General features: G+C 32.5%; 1 protein-coding gene across 1 annotated transcript; it reads right to left on the bottom strand.

The window, feature by feature from the left end:
* Positions 1–97: 97 nt before the first annotated feature.
* LOC148618477 (polycystin-1-like protein 2) lies at positions 98–14,095 on the bottom strand. Its single transcript, XM_088576884.1, has 12 exons — positions 13,914–14,095; positions 13,545–13,778; positions 9,863–10,310; positions 9,337–9,476; positions 8,441–8,674; positions 8,067–8,261; positions 7,677–7,837; positions 6,745–7,447; positions 6,458–6,587; positions 2,530–2,777; positions 1,824–1,998; positions 98–1,552 (listed from the first exon to the last, which is right to left on the bottom strand). The coding sequence occupies exons 1-12, from the start codon at positions 14,043–14,045 to the stop codon at positions 198–200; spliced, it is 4,155 nt and encodes a 1,384-aa protein (XP_088433010.1). The 5' UTR covers positions 14,046–14,095; the 3' UTR covers positions 98–197.
* Positions 14,096–15,987: the final 1,892 nt, after the last annotated feature.

Below are 15,987 nucleotides of genomic sequence, written 5' to 3'. Positions count from 1 at the left end.
ATAAACAAAAGGTATTTTATGCATCTTGATAGCTACTAGTAACATTTTTGAAAACTAATTCTAATAAATGTTATAGCGTATTTTGTTCATTGTTTTCGGAATCACTGATAGGACAATAAAACCATTAACATTGTCTATATTTACACGAGTAAGACCGTGTTTTATCTATCGAACGAAGTTCAAATACAATTAAGTTCTCAATGAGAACAATAAATAGGCTGTTTGGAAGCATGGTAGTACTTCTCCTCAAAGTTTACGGTGCTATCAATCTCAAGGTCGTCTTTGTGTAACATATACGGTAACTCGAACCCATTATTTTTCAATTGTTTTTCAGTTCTTGTATTCCCGTTTGAAGCCAGTATTATACCAACCGTATCCTGCCATATGTTTGCCACTAGGTTAGCGAAGCCGTATGACGAACGTAGTGGCCTAGATCTTATCGTTGTAATACCAGTATTTAAGGTGGCATTTAACATGGTCATTAGAATCCACAGTAATAACAAAACAAAAAGGAAATAATAAACCCGACCTAAAACAGGTTCGATAGAAAACAAGTCATTGATACTGTTCTTCCCAATGATAGCATTAATCAAAGTAGTAGAAGATACAAGTAAGTCTTTATATGTTGACAGATATCTTCCAAAAATCAGGTTCCCGAATATTACAAATGCCATGTACACAATCGAAAACATAACAAAACATCCACTCAGGTCATATCCAACATTCAATAGAACGCGACCTAGTATATTTATTCTGTCATTGTAGCTTAAGAACCGCATAATTCGAAATGTGGTGAAGTATATTAGAAATGCAATAACTACATTGAATGATTCATCCCATACAGCGATATGGCTAAAATTCACAAACTTGTTTTTATCTGTTTCAAATTTTTCCATCGCAGAATTGATCATTAGCCATCTCCCTACGTACATCGCCAGGCAAACAAAGAACAAGGTAATGATTACCACGTCAAGAAAATTCCAAAACTCTTTGAGTCTTTTCTTACCATTTTTGCACATAAATATACATTTTCTTACGGCAAATACAGACATTCCCACAAACAAGATAAGTTCAAGTATGAAGACTATTAACCCAATATTACCTACATGCTGATAAGGTCGAAATGGTTTTATTGAAGCTCGAGATGTCATTCCTCCAGTGATCGGAAACTCGCTCAAAATTGAAACGTACACAAAAACATTATTGTCAGCATTGTATAATGTAAACTCTACAAAAACTGCCCGCGTTTTCCTATCAATCCATACATATTTAAAAAGATCCCGTGTAAGGAGCCTAGAAATGTTATAGTTAACTACAAACTCCATGATATAACCTCCACCCCCATAAGTAGCATGCGTTCCTGTCACTGGAAGTCCCCAAGTCTTTGTCGCTGATATAAATGTCCATGCAGGTGAAGTCATATTGTAAACATTTTGACCTAAAACGCACGGCAGATTCTCCCAGCCAACACAAAAGTCAGAATCTTCTTCTTCGAAAATTGAATACTTATCAAAACAAGTGCTGTTTTCCCAATTGATACCACTGCAGCTTTCTTTAAAACAATTTAAAAAAGTATATGAGTCAATTAGGCCAGACTAAAAACATGTGTAAACAGTTTTTTTAAGCAGGAAGATCTCAAGATGTTTATTCTATGTTCTTGATTAACTAGGCACTTGTGTTTCACATTGACATAATAAAGAAATAAGACGTTACAAGAGAGAATGTGCATCGCATCAATCTAAATAAACATCTGTTTTAAACTCATTATTATAACCAACACCATAAAGTACAATAGAAAATTGTATACCCAAAAATAAAATCACCTTCTTTGTTTCGGATTTGTCTCAATCTCATCGGTCCAACTCTAAAATTGACACTGTCATCGACAAATAATCTGTCATATGCCAATAACGTATTACCACTACTGTCTTTCCCAGGAAACAAGAATGGCAAAAGTGTGTCATCGAGCCAAGAATACCATTGTGATGCCGATGATACCTGCAATTTGATAATTACTACAAATTTGTGGAATGTGTATTCATATGTTGGATCATTATTATACCCTGTAAACATTGCAACAGTTTTTTGGTCGGCATTCAAATGGGAACAAATTGTGCTCCTCTACTCTCTAACATATTCCTTCACTCTGATTTTATAGCTGATCTGATCCAAAGGAAGGAATATCGTTTCGCCAAATCTTTTGATCTCAGTTACCGCTTTAAAAATGTTGTATTCAGTAATTCGACGGGTGTTTCTAGAAAGGCAGAGGACGCTTACCCTACTAGTGAACCTGATCCATGCTCCCAGTTTTTTAGTCCGAGTTGCTAATTTACTTTTGTTGCTATGTACGTATTATTTTGGTCAAAAATGTTCTTTGTTGTATGTGTCTGTTTTCCCCGCCTGGTCTTTGTCCCTGGATAACATTTTTAGGACATCCACTAGAATCTTGGTTCTCACAATTACTGTTTATGTTATCGATCACTCATTAGTTCAGCAATAAAAATAGAAAACTACTACATCATTCCATACCTGCCCTAGTTTAAGTGTAAAATCTGAACCAGTTCTCGTAGTGACTAATTGCTGATCCAAATGGTTTTTAACATTAAACCACCTCATATCTCGGTTATTGAAACTAATCAGGTATAAAACTCCAAGAAGCACAAGGTACAAAAGCAGTTCCACAAAACTTTCTTGTACGTTTAATTCATCTTTTCTCTTTTCCTTCATCTTTGCCACCTTGCAAGAATTAACTGGTGAAACCTTCGTTTTAAACATGTCTAAAATAATTTGAATTCAGTATTATAATTTAATCAATTCTGAATGGTAGAATTTTTCAATACCATAGAATAGTATCTCCTTATTGACCTAATGTTTACAATATATAACTATTTTATAATCATTTCCTTGGTACTGAAAATATTATAAAATTCTTGAAATAAATTATTTGTATGTTTGAAACTTATTTCTTGCTTGCAATGTTTAATATATACATGTGTCGATAATTTTATTTAAGTCTACGGTAAAACAAGCCTCTAAACAAAGAAAATATCAATATCCCAAGTCTGTGAATATGCACATTAGCATAAAGAACTAAAGTATAAAAATATATCAAATAACCATTTCAGTTCATGGTTAAACTTTTTACAGATACTTCAAAACATGTTGCATGAATTTGATAATACTTCAAGATATCCTTATGATATTTTGGCCATAGGTAGTGCTAACTTCAAAAACTAAGTCCAAGATATCGCCCAAAAGTACTTGCGTTGACTGTCTAACAACATCTTTTCTTGATTTATTTATTATAAAAAATGCAATCTTCACACTAAAATTTATGGGAAAAAAGATGATCCCAATTTTCTTATTGTTAATTTTCCACTCCTATATGTGATATTCCTGAAGCACCCTATTACGGTATTTACATTCCACAACTGGCTCGTTTTGCTAACATTTGTAATAAAGTATCAGATTATGACAAACGTATCAAATTCCTTACAGAAAAAACCTTAATACAAGGGGTATTGATAGTTTTTGTCACGCAAATATAGTCCTTAACTGCCCTTTATAGATTTATTCCTTAAGGGTGTGATTTGCAAATTTTTGTCTATTCTTTGAGCCTTGCTTTCACAAATAGGTGTGTTCACGTTTCTCCAACATTTGATAATTAGACTAAAACAACATAAAATTAAGGTTAGGTATTATGGGGTCTTCAAAATGGTTTGATAATTTAATATAATTGTTCAAACTTTGCCATAAATAATTCTGATAAACCTGATGTTACATTAAGATAGATAGATTGTTTATTAGCGTCTCACCATCCATATATACACAAGACATAGATAGATTATAATGCAATAAAAATCTTCTCATATCATTCTTAAAAGAATATTATGAGAGACGATTATAAACTTGAATAGGATTCTTAAAAGGATAGAGCTCCTTACATAATAGAACTCTTGAAAAAAATCCCATTAAAAATTAAGAAAAAAGAGTTTTTAAATCTAAAAATCACCATTGGAAACATAACAAACTTTAAAGAATTTTCTTATTAAAAAGAAAAAGTTATAAAAGTATTCTATTAAAAAGAGATAAAAAAATAAAAATTAATTCAATCAACAAAATCTGTAGTGTAAATAAAAGTTAGCAGGTTTTTGCATAAGTTTGAATCAATGTTACATATTGACATGCTAGGACATTTGACAGACCCTTTTTTCAGAATTTGTTAAGTTATTTAAATTATGCCAAATGATATATATGAATTACCCTTTTAATGGGCCTCCTAGTCCCCTGCCATGATTGATGGTTGTTTTAGTTTGAGGTGTGAAAAAATTAAAATTTTGGAGAAAGGTGATACTTATTGCCTAATTGCATCTATACGTAAACCATGAAAAGTCATTTTTCATTATCGCACTACACCAAATCTTGCATATATAGTACTTGACGTTACTACTTCAAATCCAGTCAACTGGAATTGTATAATTATTACTTCTTCTAATGCTGGCAGTTTTGATAGTATTTTCCTTCTTCTATATGTTCTGAGCTAACATTCAGTAATTGCCACCGTTCGTTAGGTGGATGTCTCATTTCTCATATCTATACGGTATATGTATTCCAAGGATATAATTGGATGTATTAAAGAGTTAATTTCATGGTGTGTTTGTGTGTTCTTTCAGTTCTTTATGGATTTCACATTAAAGTCGATGGTTAAAGACTTATAAATTAGGTTAAACAAATAGAAATAAAACAATTATTGTATAATTAAAAATTATTGCAATAAAAACAATTAGCTTTTGAACAGAACAGGGAAAAGTATGTGAATATAATAAAGTTTAAACAGTTATATTTATTATTTATAACTTAAGTCAAAATAAAGTAATAATAATAATAATAATTTTTGTACTAACAAGAATTAGCTTTCAACCGTAAAACATGAAAAAAGTAGAAAGGAAAAAAGGGTGACACTGGTAGTATAGTCAATATTTCTAACGGTAAACCGGTGAAGTAGGACTTAAACTATATATAGGAAACTGAAGTAATAAACACAGGAGGAAATGCCGAAGGAGAGGGTAATAATGTACGTCGCCGTATGACACGAGTGACAGGTAAAACTATACACATGAAATATGGACAATAAATACAGGAAAAGGGGGTAATATATACTTTTAACGTAGGACACCCGGAATACGACCGAAATGTGTGATAGAATATTGAATATTGTGCAGAGTAGTATTCTATATGATTTTATCATCAATAAAAAGTATAGCAAAAGTTTGTAACAGACACGTTAAATGTAAAAAAAAAGAAAAGAGAACAATAAAAGAGATTTCCATATCAACCATATTACATTTTAAAAATTCCGGCAGTCTGAATTCATTATTTCATTGAAGAACAATATTATAAGCATCACACATATTTCGTATAAATTTTGTACATAGTGGGCTATATTCTTTTCACATTTTAATCAACCTGCTTTTGCGGAACAAGAAAAACTTTGTTGATAGGAATGAAATTAATTAAAAAGTTGAAAGAATAAAAATACTCTGGAAAAATATTGCGGTTCAATATTTTGTGGAAAATTTTTTAATTTCTTTTTTTAAACTTACAAACGTCAGAACCTTCGATGACACGTTAATACCAGAAAAGTGTTAAATTATTATTGATAACGATTGTTTAAAGAACAGATGGAAATATGAATAAAATTACCACCAAACTTCTTTCAAAGCAGCTTTCTTTCGTCAAAGTTATCTTCGCAGTCTAAGTTGACTCTGTTCTATACTCGAATGAAGCTGTTACGGAAACATTTATGTTTACCAAACATTGCTTACACAGTAAAGTTTTCTTCCTCGGGTCAGGCATTAAAAAGACTTTTACCAGAGCCACAAAAACGTGAAACAACCGTGTAGCTTGCACCGCATATTGTAATTGACTTAATCAGTGTATATTGGGTCACTTCGATTTGTGGTCTTCGAGTCATCAGAAATATCGATGACAACGCCCACAATCGAATACAACGCCACCTGTGACGAATCACGTGACCTCCGTAGTAAACAATTATGATAATTTGATGCCAATTTTAGACTTATCATAAATATTAGAGATGTAATAGTTGTTTTTTGTTGGTCAGTATAGTGTTCCAAATGCATATGCAAAATTTGAAAAAAATCGTGAACTTACAATTTAATCCAGCGCAGATTACATGTGCCTGTCCACAGTCAAGAGATGTCATTAATTTGCCTTTTTGTCGTTATACTTTTACCTTTTAGTCTTTTGTTGAAAAAAGTGTCCTCGTTCTGTTATATACCGCCATTTATTACTTTTGTTATTAGGGCCTTTCAGAGCTTTCTTAACGGGGTGTTTTACACTTGTTGAAGACCGTTTGGTATTTACTTTTTGTATCTGGGTTATCTAGTTTGTGCATTTGTTGCGTTTCACCATGTCCGTTCTTTTTCTATCATACCTAATATCAATGACACAGGTGATATTGCCCTTTTCTTCGTCTCTACCAATATCTTCTCTCGATCATACTGTATACATCGAACTCCTCTTTTTTTCATTATTAAAGAAAAAACACATGATAGAAGTATAATCTGAAAAGGAGAAATAAATGTAATTAGTAGTGTCACTTCACTAGCTACACAAATAAGTAACGACGACAAAACTACTTTGCACTTTCTTTAAATATGTTTGCGTAAATATAAAAATAGACTAATTATTAAATCGACAAAAAACTCTCGAAACACAAACCTTTAATGGATCTACGATAAACATAGACTCAAAAAACGACATGCAGAAACACAAAAGCCACTCTTCTGATTTAGATTTTCCCCACTCCATGCTGTAAAGTATGAGGAAAAATCCCGAAGCATTAACTGCTAGTGATAACAGAGCCCATGCGATATAGCGACACCAAAACGGGAGAGGAAACTGTGTATTAGTTATCAAAGAGCTGATATCATGATCTGCAGGAAGATTAGAGGACTTTGTATCTTCCATATCCCCAATCATTTCTAAACGTTGAAACATCTTAGTCTTTCGAATCTTATTTCGTTTTTTAGAGTTCCGAAATATGTATGTCACAATAAATATTGGAGGAGCAACAATTAATGCACTTATAATTGAGATGTATATTCCAGATAAAGAAAACGAAATTGGACCGACGGTCAATCTGTATCCAGTGTCCTGACCGTAAAACATTGCGTTCGTTATCATTGTTAGAAAAAGCAACGTTAAACAGCAAGCAAGACGTTCTACTCTCGAAAAATTACTTTGCTCAGGACGCACAGCTACTGAAAGCCACATATGATTGTCAGTTGTGTTCTCTTTGGTTTTTTCGTCAAACAAGAAAGAAAACTTGTGAGTATCTTTTTCATTGTATGCTGGTAAGGCACATTCTATGCTTCCATCATCATGATCGACGGACAGCCATCGATTGCAAATAAATGTAAATCTATTCAAATGAGAAATAAAAACATACATTGTTCATCAAAAATAGCGTTCAAAGTAATAGTTATAGAAGTGCTATCAAAAAGGATTCGACCATTTATTCAAGCATGTTGTCTAATGTGCTTTGCAAAATGTTTGTTTTCTGCCTATTTTTCATGAAAACTGTAAGATTATCTCTTTTCTTTGTAAATCTTTACAAATGAATATGGCTTAATTGTCATAATTAATTTTACCGTTCACAAGTCTGGACGTCTTCTAGCACAATTTTATCAAGGTACCAAGATGCAGAGTGACCTTCACCGTTGTTATCATGCCAAATTTTCAAAACTGTTGGATCCCGTATACGTTTAGGTACACTCATGACGAATTTTCGAACACTTCCCACTTCAAATCCCTAATAGTACATTAATAGGAATCAATCTGACTGAAAAACAGTATCAGCTTATTAACTGAATCAACAATTTGTCTTTTTTATGTATAGATGTCAAACTTGTTGACTAATAATTAATGATTATACATAACTAACCCATATCAAATTTAAACAAATGGTGAAAATTTTTTAAATATTTAATGCTCAAATAATCAAATCAACAACATATTAGGAATCAGTCAAAGCTACTTACTTGTTTTGATCCATCATCTAATAAACGGATGTCAGTATCTGTAGATTTCTTTTTATTTCTTCCTTGTTTTCCTCCAAAAATCATAAACTGAACATTAGATGTTGTACCAGCATGTCGCCGTAATCCAGTGTGAACTGATATTATGTAGAGGTACTCATCATTTACGGAATTGTCAATCAGATACGATAGTGCCCACTATAACAGAGGTCAAACCACTATTTAAACAAAAGTAGATTCTGATTTTTACAAATTAAAATCATTTCTGAAACAACAGAGACAAAAACACAAACAAAAATACAGACATACATAATCTAAATTTTTTCAATTTGTTTATAATAAAAGATTAAACAATGGTTAACGTTACAGTAGATTACCCTTATATGATCCTTTTTGTCCTGCTTAAATGCCCAGACACATATCAACAAATAAAGCACAACCAGTGATATAACAGTAGCAAATACAGCAGCATTATCCTTCAGATCAAATTTCTGGAACACACTGCCGAAGTCAATTGTGTTCGGTGGTACATAAAATGTAGTCGCAAAACTTTTTCCCGGTGGGTTGCTACAGTCACACACAGTCTCATTTATTGACGATAAAGTTGAAACCTGAAGTTACGAGAGATATATACATAGCAATCAAAAAAGAATAATATGTAAATGCCACTTAAATAATAATTTCAGGTTCATACTCAACATTTGACAAACTTCGAACTTATTTCACCATAATTTTCCATCTGACTTCCAACAAACCCGTAATTTAGGAAATAATTTAAAACAGTGCTGGACCTATATTATTCGAATTCAAATTCATTTTAAAAAAATATGAAAATCCCAACTTTATCATGCTGTGCTGTTTTTATCAATTCTGTAGAGAGTGTTGAGTAACTGAGTTATGTTAACGTTTTGTGGTGTACGCCATAATTAAAGGGAAATTCTTTTCAATTTTCCATGCTGGTCAATAGGGCAACATGTAAATCGCATGTGTTTTTTTCTGTTGTCATTTTCTAAGGATCGATAAAAACTGCCCAACAAAAGTTTGTATTTTTTTGTATTAAATTTTACATAAAATTAATTTAACATTCTCAAATCTAGGGAATGATTATGCCTTAAAAATTCAGGAAGAAGAAAATCTGTGGTGAAACTATGCCCAAATTTGTCAAAATATGATGTTAATAGGTAAATATATTTTAATAAAAATGAAAATTATACCAGAAATAACGGGGCCGCCATTATTTTTAATTAAGCTATGAACAAAAGATTATATTTACTGAACAGGATGAATTATCCCATCGATCGTTGATATCGTCCCATACTCGACAACCAACAGTAGCTCCAGCCAATCCATATACAACAGTAGTAGTGGACCGACGTCGTCTGTTAGATGAAGAGGCATTGGTTGTGTTTTTACCTACAAAATAAATAAATAATATTTTTTAAAGTTATTTGACTGCACTCATATGAACATGCAAAGTTCAATATCACGGCTTTATAAGAGTTTTAGTAGCAAATGAATATAATCTATTTTTTATGTTTTACTTAAATAGATACATTAGGTATGAAATTATAATTTGTTAAGCTGACTGTGTAAAATGAATAAAAAATGCTTATTATGAATAAAAGTTACTTCATACATTAATAATTAAAAAAACATGGTAATAAAATAATTGAAACAAGCTTCAAAAAGATTATATCAATTAACCGAAAGACAAACAAAAACTGGTCAGAAGTTTCCGTAGTGGTCGAGTCAGTTTAAATGGAATCATTTGTACTTAACATTTTGGAAATTCAGCTTACCATTTTCAATAAGAATTCCGATATTAACATTTGTCGGTTTAGTGTACAACTCGGCTTTGATTACTATTTTTATATAATTGTCTGTTATCCAATTTTCTGGACTTATAACCATCTTCAGATCATGAGTTTCTGTGGGATTTCCATTCCGATTGATAAAAACTGTGTGATTAAGGTGTTTTAATGCATCTTTAATTTCAAAAATGAGACTATCTCTAGGATTCTTCCAGAATAGTTTATGTATGATCAGCTGAGAAGTGAATTCCTCAAAGTCATCTGGAACTGGAATATGTACATACTGACTATCTATGTTACCATTCGGTACTCTAATTTTGGATGGAATGACTGAATTTGATGTCTTGTTATCTCCTATTGTGACAGTAACCGTCTTAGAATTGATGTACTTTGATTCTTTGTCCCATGCAAATGGAGTATGATCAAAGGACGTAAGCTGAAGTACACGACATTAAATATTAATAGTAAGTGCTCCGTGGAGAAATATTAACAAACAATGTATACATTGGGGTATAAAACAAGAGGTCCCAGGAACTTGAATTGCTCACCTGGTTAAAATTTGTCTTTCAAGGGTAATAAATTTAACAAGGAGATGTCCAACAATTTTGACTCAAGAAGACTTTGGTTGGACTTATCATAAGGATCATTTCAGCAATTGAAAGTATCTTTTTATCTATTATAGATTTCAAGATATTGCCTGAAACTGTAAAAACATAATAATTTTTCATCTTTCAAGTGCAATAACTCTTACAAGGAGTCGTCAGACAACTTCCCTGACATCCCTGAAGACTTTTGAAGGCCTTATAATAAGGATCATTTTAGCAATTGAAAGAGTATGGCTAAACCTAACGGTTTTGATATATATGCAAAAAACTACTGTCTGATTCCTATGTTCTATTTTTAGTAATGACGGCCATGTTTTTCGACGAATCATAAATCCCCAAAACAGTTCTAGGTAAGATATTCAAAGAAACATTCATACCAAGTTTGGTTTCAATTGGTCAAGTAGTGTCAGAGGAGAAGATTTTTGAAAGAAACAACATTAAAAATAGCACAAATCGTCGAAAAAGGGCAATAAATCCAACATGGGTTAACGGATTAAAACCAAAACTTGACCAGAGATAGATCTCATCATGCTTAACACTTTTACTGTGTCAGAATTTAGCTAAACTTAACAGTTTGGGGATATATTCAAAAATCTACTGTCTGACACCTATGTTCTATTTTTAGTAACGGCGGCCATGTTTTTCGACGAATCAAAAATCCCCACATCATTTCTATGTAGGATATCCCAAGAAACATTTATGCCAAGTTTGGTTCTAATCAGTCATGTAGTTTCAGAGGAGAAGAGTTTTGTATTATTGTTAACGACGACGACGAACGCCAAGTGATGTCAATAGCTCACATGGCCTTTGTGACAAAAAGTACTGATAGCAAGCTCATAAAAAAATATGTGATCCCTCTTCAAGCGGACATTATATTAGTTTAAAACATCAAACTGGATATATACAAATGGAGCGTAGCCTTATATCATTTCATCTGATCCAATTGAGTGGTTTTAGGAGTTTTGCTTACGAAGTATAACGTAGTACTTTTTTGAAATTTCACAAACATATATTTAGCAGTTTACGATTAGATATGTGAACAGACTAATTACAAAAAATACCAATCATAACTAATGGAAGAGTAATCAAAGGAACCAAGATTCTAGCGGAAATCAATGGAATGTAATTAATTTCGATATACTGTACATGTGTTTCAGAGACTACTAGCTTGTCAGCAGCATTATAATCAAACATTAAGGACGAACGGGTTGACAAAGAGAAAGAACAATTGAAAGGGTGACTCCCACATTCTCCAAAACATATCATTATTAAAATATCTTGTATAATCATTTTCAATGTGACAAAACGAACGATCTTTCTTTAATAATTCAAAAATAAAATTCTCTTGAGCAAGTTGCTAAATATAATGCGAAGGAACTTATATCTGTGAAACCCGCCTTATGTAAATTCTTGTTTTATTTTCAAGGTAGTCAGCTGGTAAATCGCATGCTAAATTTCAAAATCCAATTATCAAGGAGAAAAAGGGACAACTGAATATTATTAATCACAACAAAGAGAGCTATCAATAACAAAACAAAAAATGAACGACTTCTTTACAAAGTTCAAAATCAAATTTGATCGGTGCCGGTGACAATTTTATGCTGCCTGTTTATATTATTTACCATGATGGAATTTAGAGAGTTTGCGTGCGAGAAAACCTGGTTTATCCCACCTTATCAATCGGAATCAGAGCCATTGTTTATATTGCCATTTATTATACGAACTTTTCTTTTTGACTATTATTTTTGTTTAGTGCAGAGATTTTATCAGTTAGGTTGTTTTTGTAATTACCATTCATTCAAAAGAACCTATGAGTATGGACAAGGATGCATCGAGAGAGGTGATTTGATCTATCCACATTTCAAATATTAAAAGCTTTCTCGAAAGACAAAAAGTACAAGTCCTAGAACGAAGTGTCCAGGTAAAAATCACTTATTTGACATTAAAGTATAAATTGATAGTATGCGACACATTGGCTTAAAAATTAATCAAAATGTCAAGTATCCAACTTTTTCTTCAAAAAGGAAAAAAAGTTACACCCGCACACTGAGTTGTTTTAAAAGAGTAATCAAGGGAACCAAGATTATAGCGGTAATCAAAAGAATGTAATCCAGGGACAAAGACCAGATATGGAAAACAGGCACACACAACAAAGAATATAAAGTAACTAAAATCATACATACAAAGTAATAAAATTAAATGAGCAACTCGGACTCCACTAAAAACTGGGAGCATGGACCAGGAGCACCGGTAGGGTAAGCGTCCTCTGCTTTTCTAGAAACACCCGCCGAGTTGCTCATAAAAAGTCAAGTCCGGGGTAGACAAACGAGGAAAGGCAAACTATGACCCGTTGAATAAATTAGTTTTCATGGTGCTGATGGATACATCATAACGATCCACGAGTTCATGATGACGACCATAAAACTTCTGTAGTGATGACTTCAATCTTGTAGCAACATAACCCTGTTCCAGAAACCTATTTGTTAGACTTCTAGCGCGATACAAAAAGTCTGCGTAGTTTCGGCAAGCTCTGGCATAACGTATGAGTTGTGATATGAACACTCCATACGCAGGAGCCGAAGGGATGTTGCCACAGATGAAAGGAAAGTTGACCATTCTGAATGGAAAGTCAGCACCTTTGTCAAGTTTGGTCAATAGTTTTCTTTTACCATCGATTTCTAAGTGTAGGTCAAGATATGAATCTGACTTCACAGTATCTGTAGTATCCTTTATCTCAAGTTCTTTTGGGTAGATGCAATGTATCAAATCCCCGAAATTAGGATTGTTTAAAGATAATACGTCATCTATATAGCGGAAACTGAGATTGAATAATAGTTTGATATTGAGATCAAAGTTGAAGACTAATGTCATCCCCCATGGTATGCTTCATATCAGCATGAGGGGACCTAGCCACATGTTGAATATCAAACGAAAAGATTACCACCCAGACACGATTTGTTAGTCAGTGACATATTTATTACTCAAGGGTATCCGCCATCTTTTGAAGCTAGGATCATTTAACACAAAGAGACTGATAACGATATTGACAGTAAAAATATGTTTACCTGAATGTTTTGTTCCTTATTGGAATTGTAGCTCTCTCGATCGAAGTTGACACTTACACCATCCCCATCTGTTAAACCACCTTGTAATAACACATTTATCATTTTTTTATCCTCAAGAGATTGGATATAGCTGCTATGTACATCAACAGCAAGTTGCTTTCGATAGTTGAGGACTTTCAATACTTCTCTAAAGTCATCTATACTTCTCAGCAAATATTCTACATATTCTTTTGTCTGGAAAGATCATGCAAACAAAAAAATGAAAACGGTGTAATGAAATTGAATTTAAAGGAAAAGCATAGTATTAGATGAGCAAAGAATAAACGAAGATTTATGAATCAGGGAATATTCTTCTTCAATAAATTTTACCGTGTTTAGTTGGCTTTGTATATCCAATTCATTTTTCATGGCTACGTGTGAAGCTATGAAGGCTCTTTCTGGGGCTGTAAGATCTGCATCGCTGTAGCCAAGTAAATCCCCTCGACTTCTTATATCAGACATTATAGTGTAAATATCTAAAGATTCAGGACTGTCAGACGAATAGTTAGGAAGAAAATTCTCCAATGCATTGCTCAAAAGTCGTAGAATACCTAAATGACGAAAAAGCTATTACTGCATTTTTATTACAGTTTATATATTTTCTTCAATATATTTACATTTAACATTTTTTTAAAAACGTACGAGTTTCCTCCATGAAAATATATTTTTTCTTAACCGTTGGTGAAATACTGTGTAAAAATATAAACTAATGTAGATAATACATTAACAAAATACAACAATGTTAATCAAGTTAACAAAGCTAATTTTTCAAAATAATCATATTTACCTTCACAAGCATTACTATAATCTTCATACTTCGGATAGGTTTCCGCATTTGTAAGTTTTATTAGTTTTGATAACATTACAGTATTTCCATGAAGTGTTTTAAACTGAAATAATATTGTATATCATTATTTAATAATTTACATGTCTAACTCGATATCAGATGCAAAGGATAATTTTATGGAACAGCTGTACGTTTAAGTGAGAAGGACTGCGTAAATAAAAACATTTGTGTTGGAAAAAGCGTAAATACTGCATTAAATTATGGTTGTGGTAATTGTAGAAATTATTCTACTAATTTATGTATTTTGTTCTGTGTGTCTGTTTTCTCTGTCTGGTATTTGTCCCTGGATTCTTTTGTTCCCTTGATTAATCTTTCATCATTATGAATTCGCCTACCAAAGGTAAGTATGCGTGTATATGTATGACCTAGTGTTGGTCAGTCAGATGAATATTTTTCCGACGCAGTCGATATACATTCGCTTTTTACCCATTGACCTTAAGGACGCTCTTCTATCGAAACGCAAGTCACCTGATCGCAATTCTAATTCCCGATTGGCCAAATACCGATAACTTAGTGGCGTTCGAAAGAAAATGTATCGAAAAATTGTAATTGCGTGTCATGTGTTATTTTCTTGAAAGAAATGTAGAAACTTAGAAATAAAAAGAAGAAAATTTTAATGCATCGGCTATCTTTTTTTAAAGATAGTATATGTTTATAAACAATACAAATTATACTTTACAGTAGTTAAAATATCATACCATTATTATGGTACGTTTTTTAAGCTCAATTGAAGACGTAAAACATCCATGTTGGATTGTTAGATTTAGGAGTCGGTCCTGCTCACATTAGCTCCGTTAAACAATAACATGATAACTACCGAAGCCTTATAGACAATGAAACGACTAAAATGTATATCATGTAATTACAATATAAATCGCTTACATTTTATGTCTTTTTTTTTATTTACGCCTCAAGATACCTACCTATATTCCTCTTTGTTCACTTTATAGTTTACACTGCTAATTCAACCATTTCGCTTTCAAAGCGTGAGCAAAAATAGTCATGTGCAAATTTAGGTGCATTTGTATTAGGACATTGTTAAAACAGTGCACACAAAATCTGAAGAAGTGAATCGGTTTATAGAAGAAAATTTTATTGCTTTTGTTTGAACACAAAATGACTACTATAAATTACTGACTTTTATGATTTCTATGTGAAAACCTTCTTTTTCTGGTTGAAAATTCGGGAATTCCTGTTTTATTTTAACTCGTTCTTCTTTGAAGTTGCAGTGCAAGGTAGTAAACCCATGTGATATTTATTATGCTACAAGTGTATAAACACATAGCATTGAGTGAAATATATACCTCGGGATGAACTAAGATAGAATTACACATTGAATTTGTGAAAGTATCATTAAATCTTATTTATAGATAGATACCCCGTCCCTATTCGATAGCATGGACCTTTGGCCCTGATCCCCAAATTGACTTGGATAAAAATCTAAAACAAGAGGTGCAAAGTAAGAACGCGTGATAACATTATGATTTTGCGAAAATGTCTTTAAATTCGATTCAATGATCCAGAAAAGTAAGGTACCTTCATCGTATCCCTTACTTT

The sequence above is a fragment of the Perna viridis genome, chromosome 4 (assembly GCF_037379345.1).
Source record: "Perna viridis isolate PV_CMFRI_1.1 ecotype Kerala chromosome 4, ASM3737934v1, whole genome shotgun sequence".
In the NCBI taxonomy this organism is placed as follows: Eukaryota; Metazoa; Mollusca; class Bivalvia; order Mytilida; family Mytilidae; genus Perna; species Perna viridis.
This window is presented reverse-complemented; position numbering and strand designations above follow the sequence as displayed.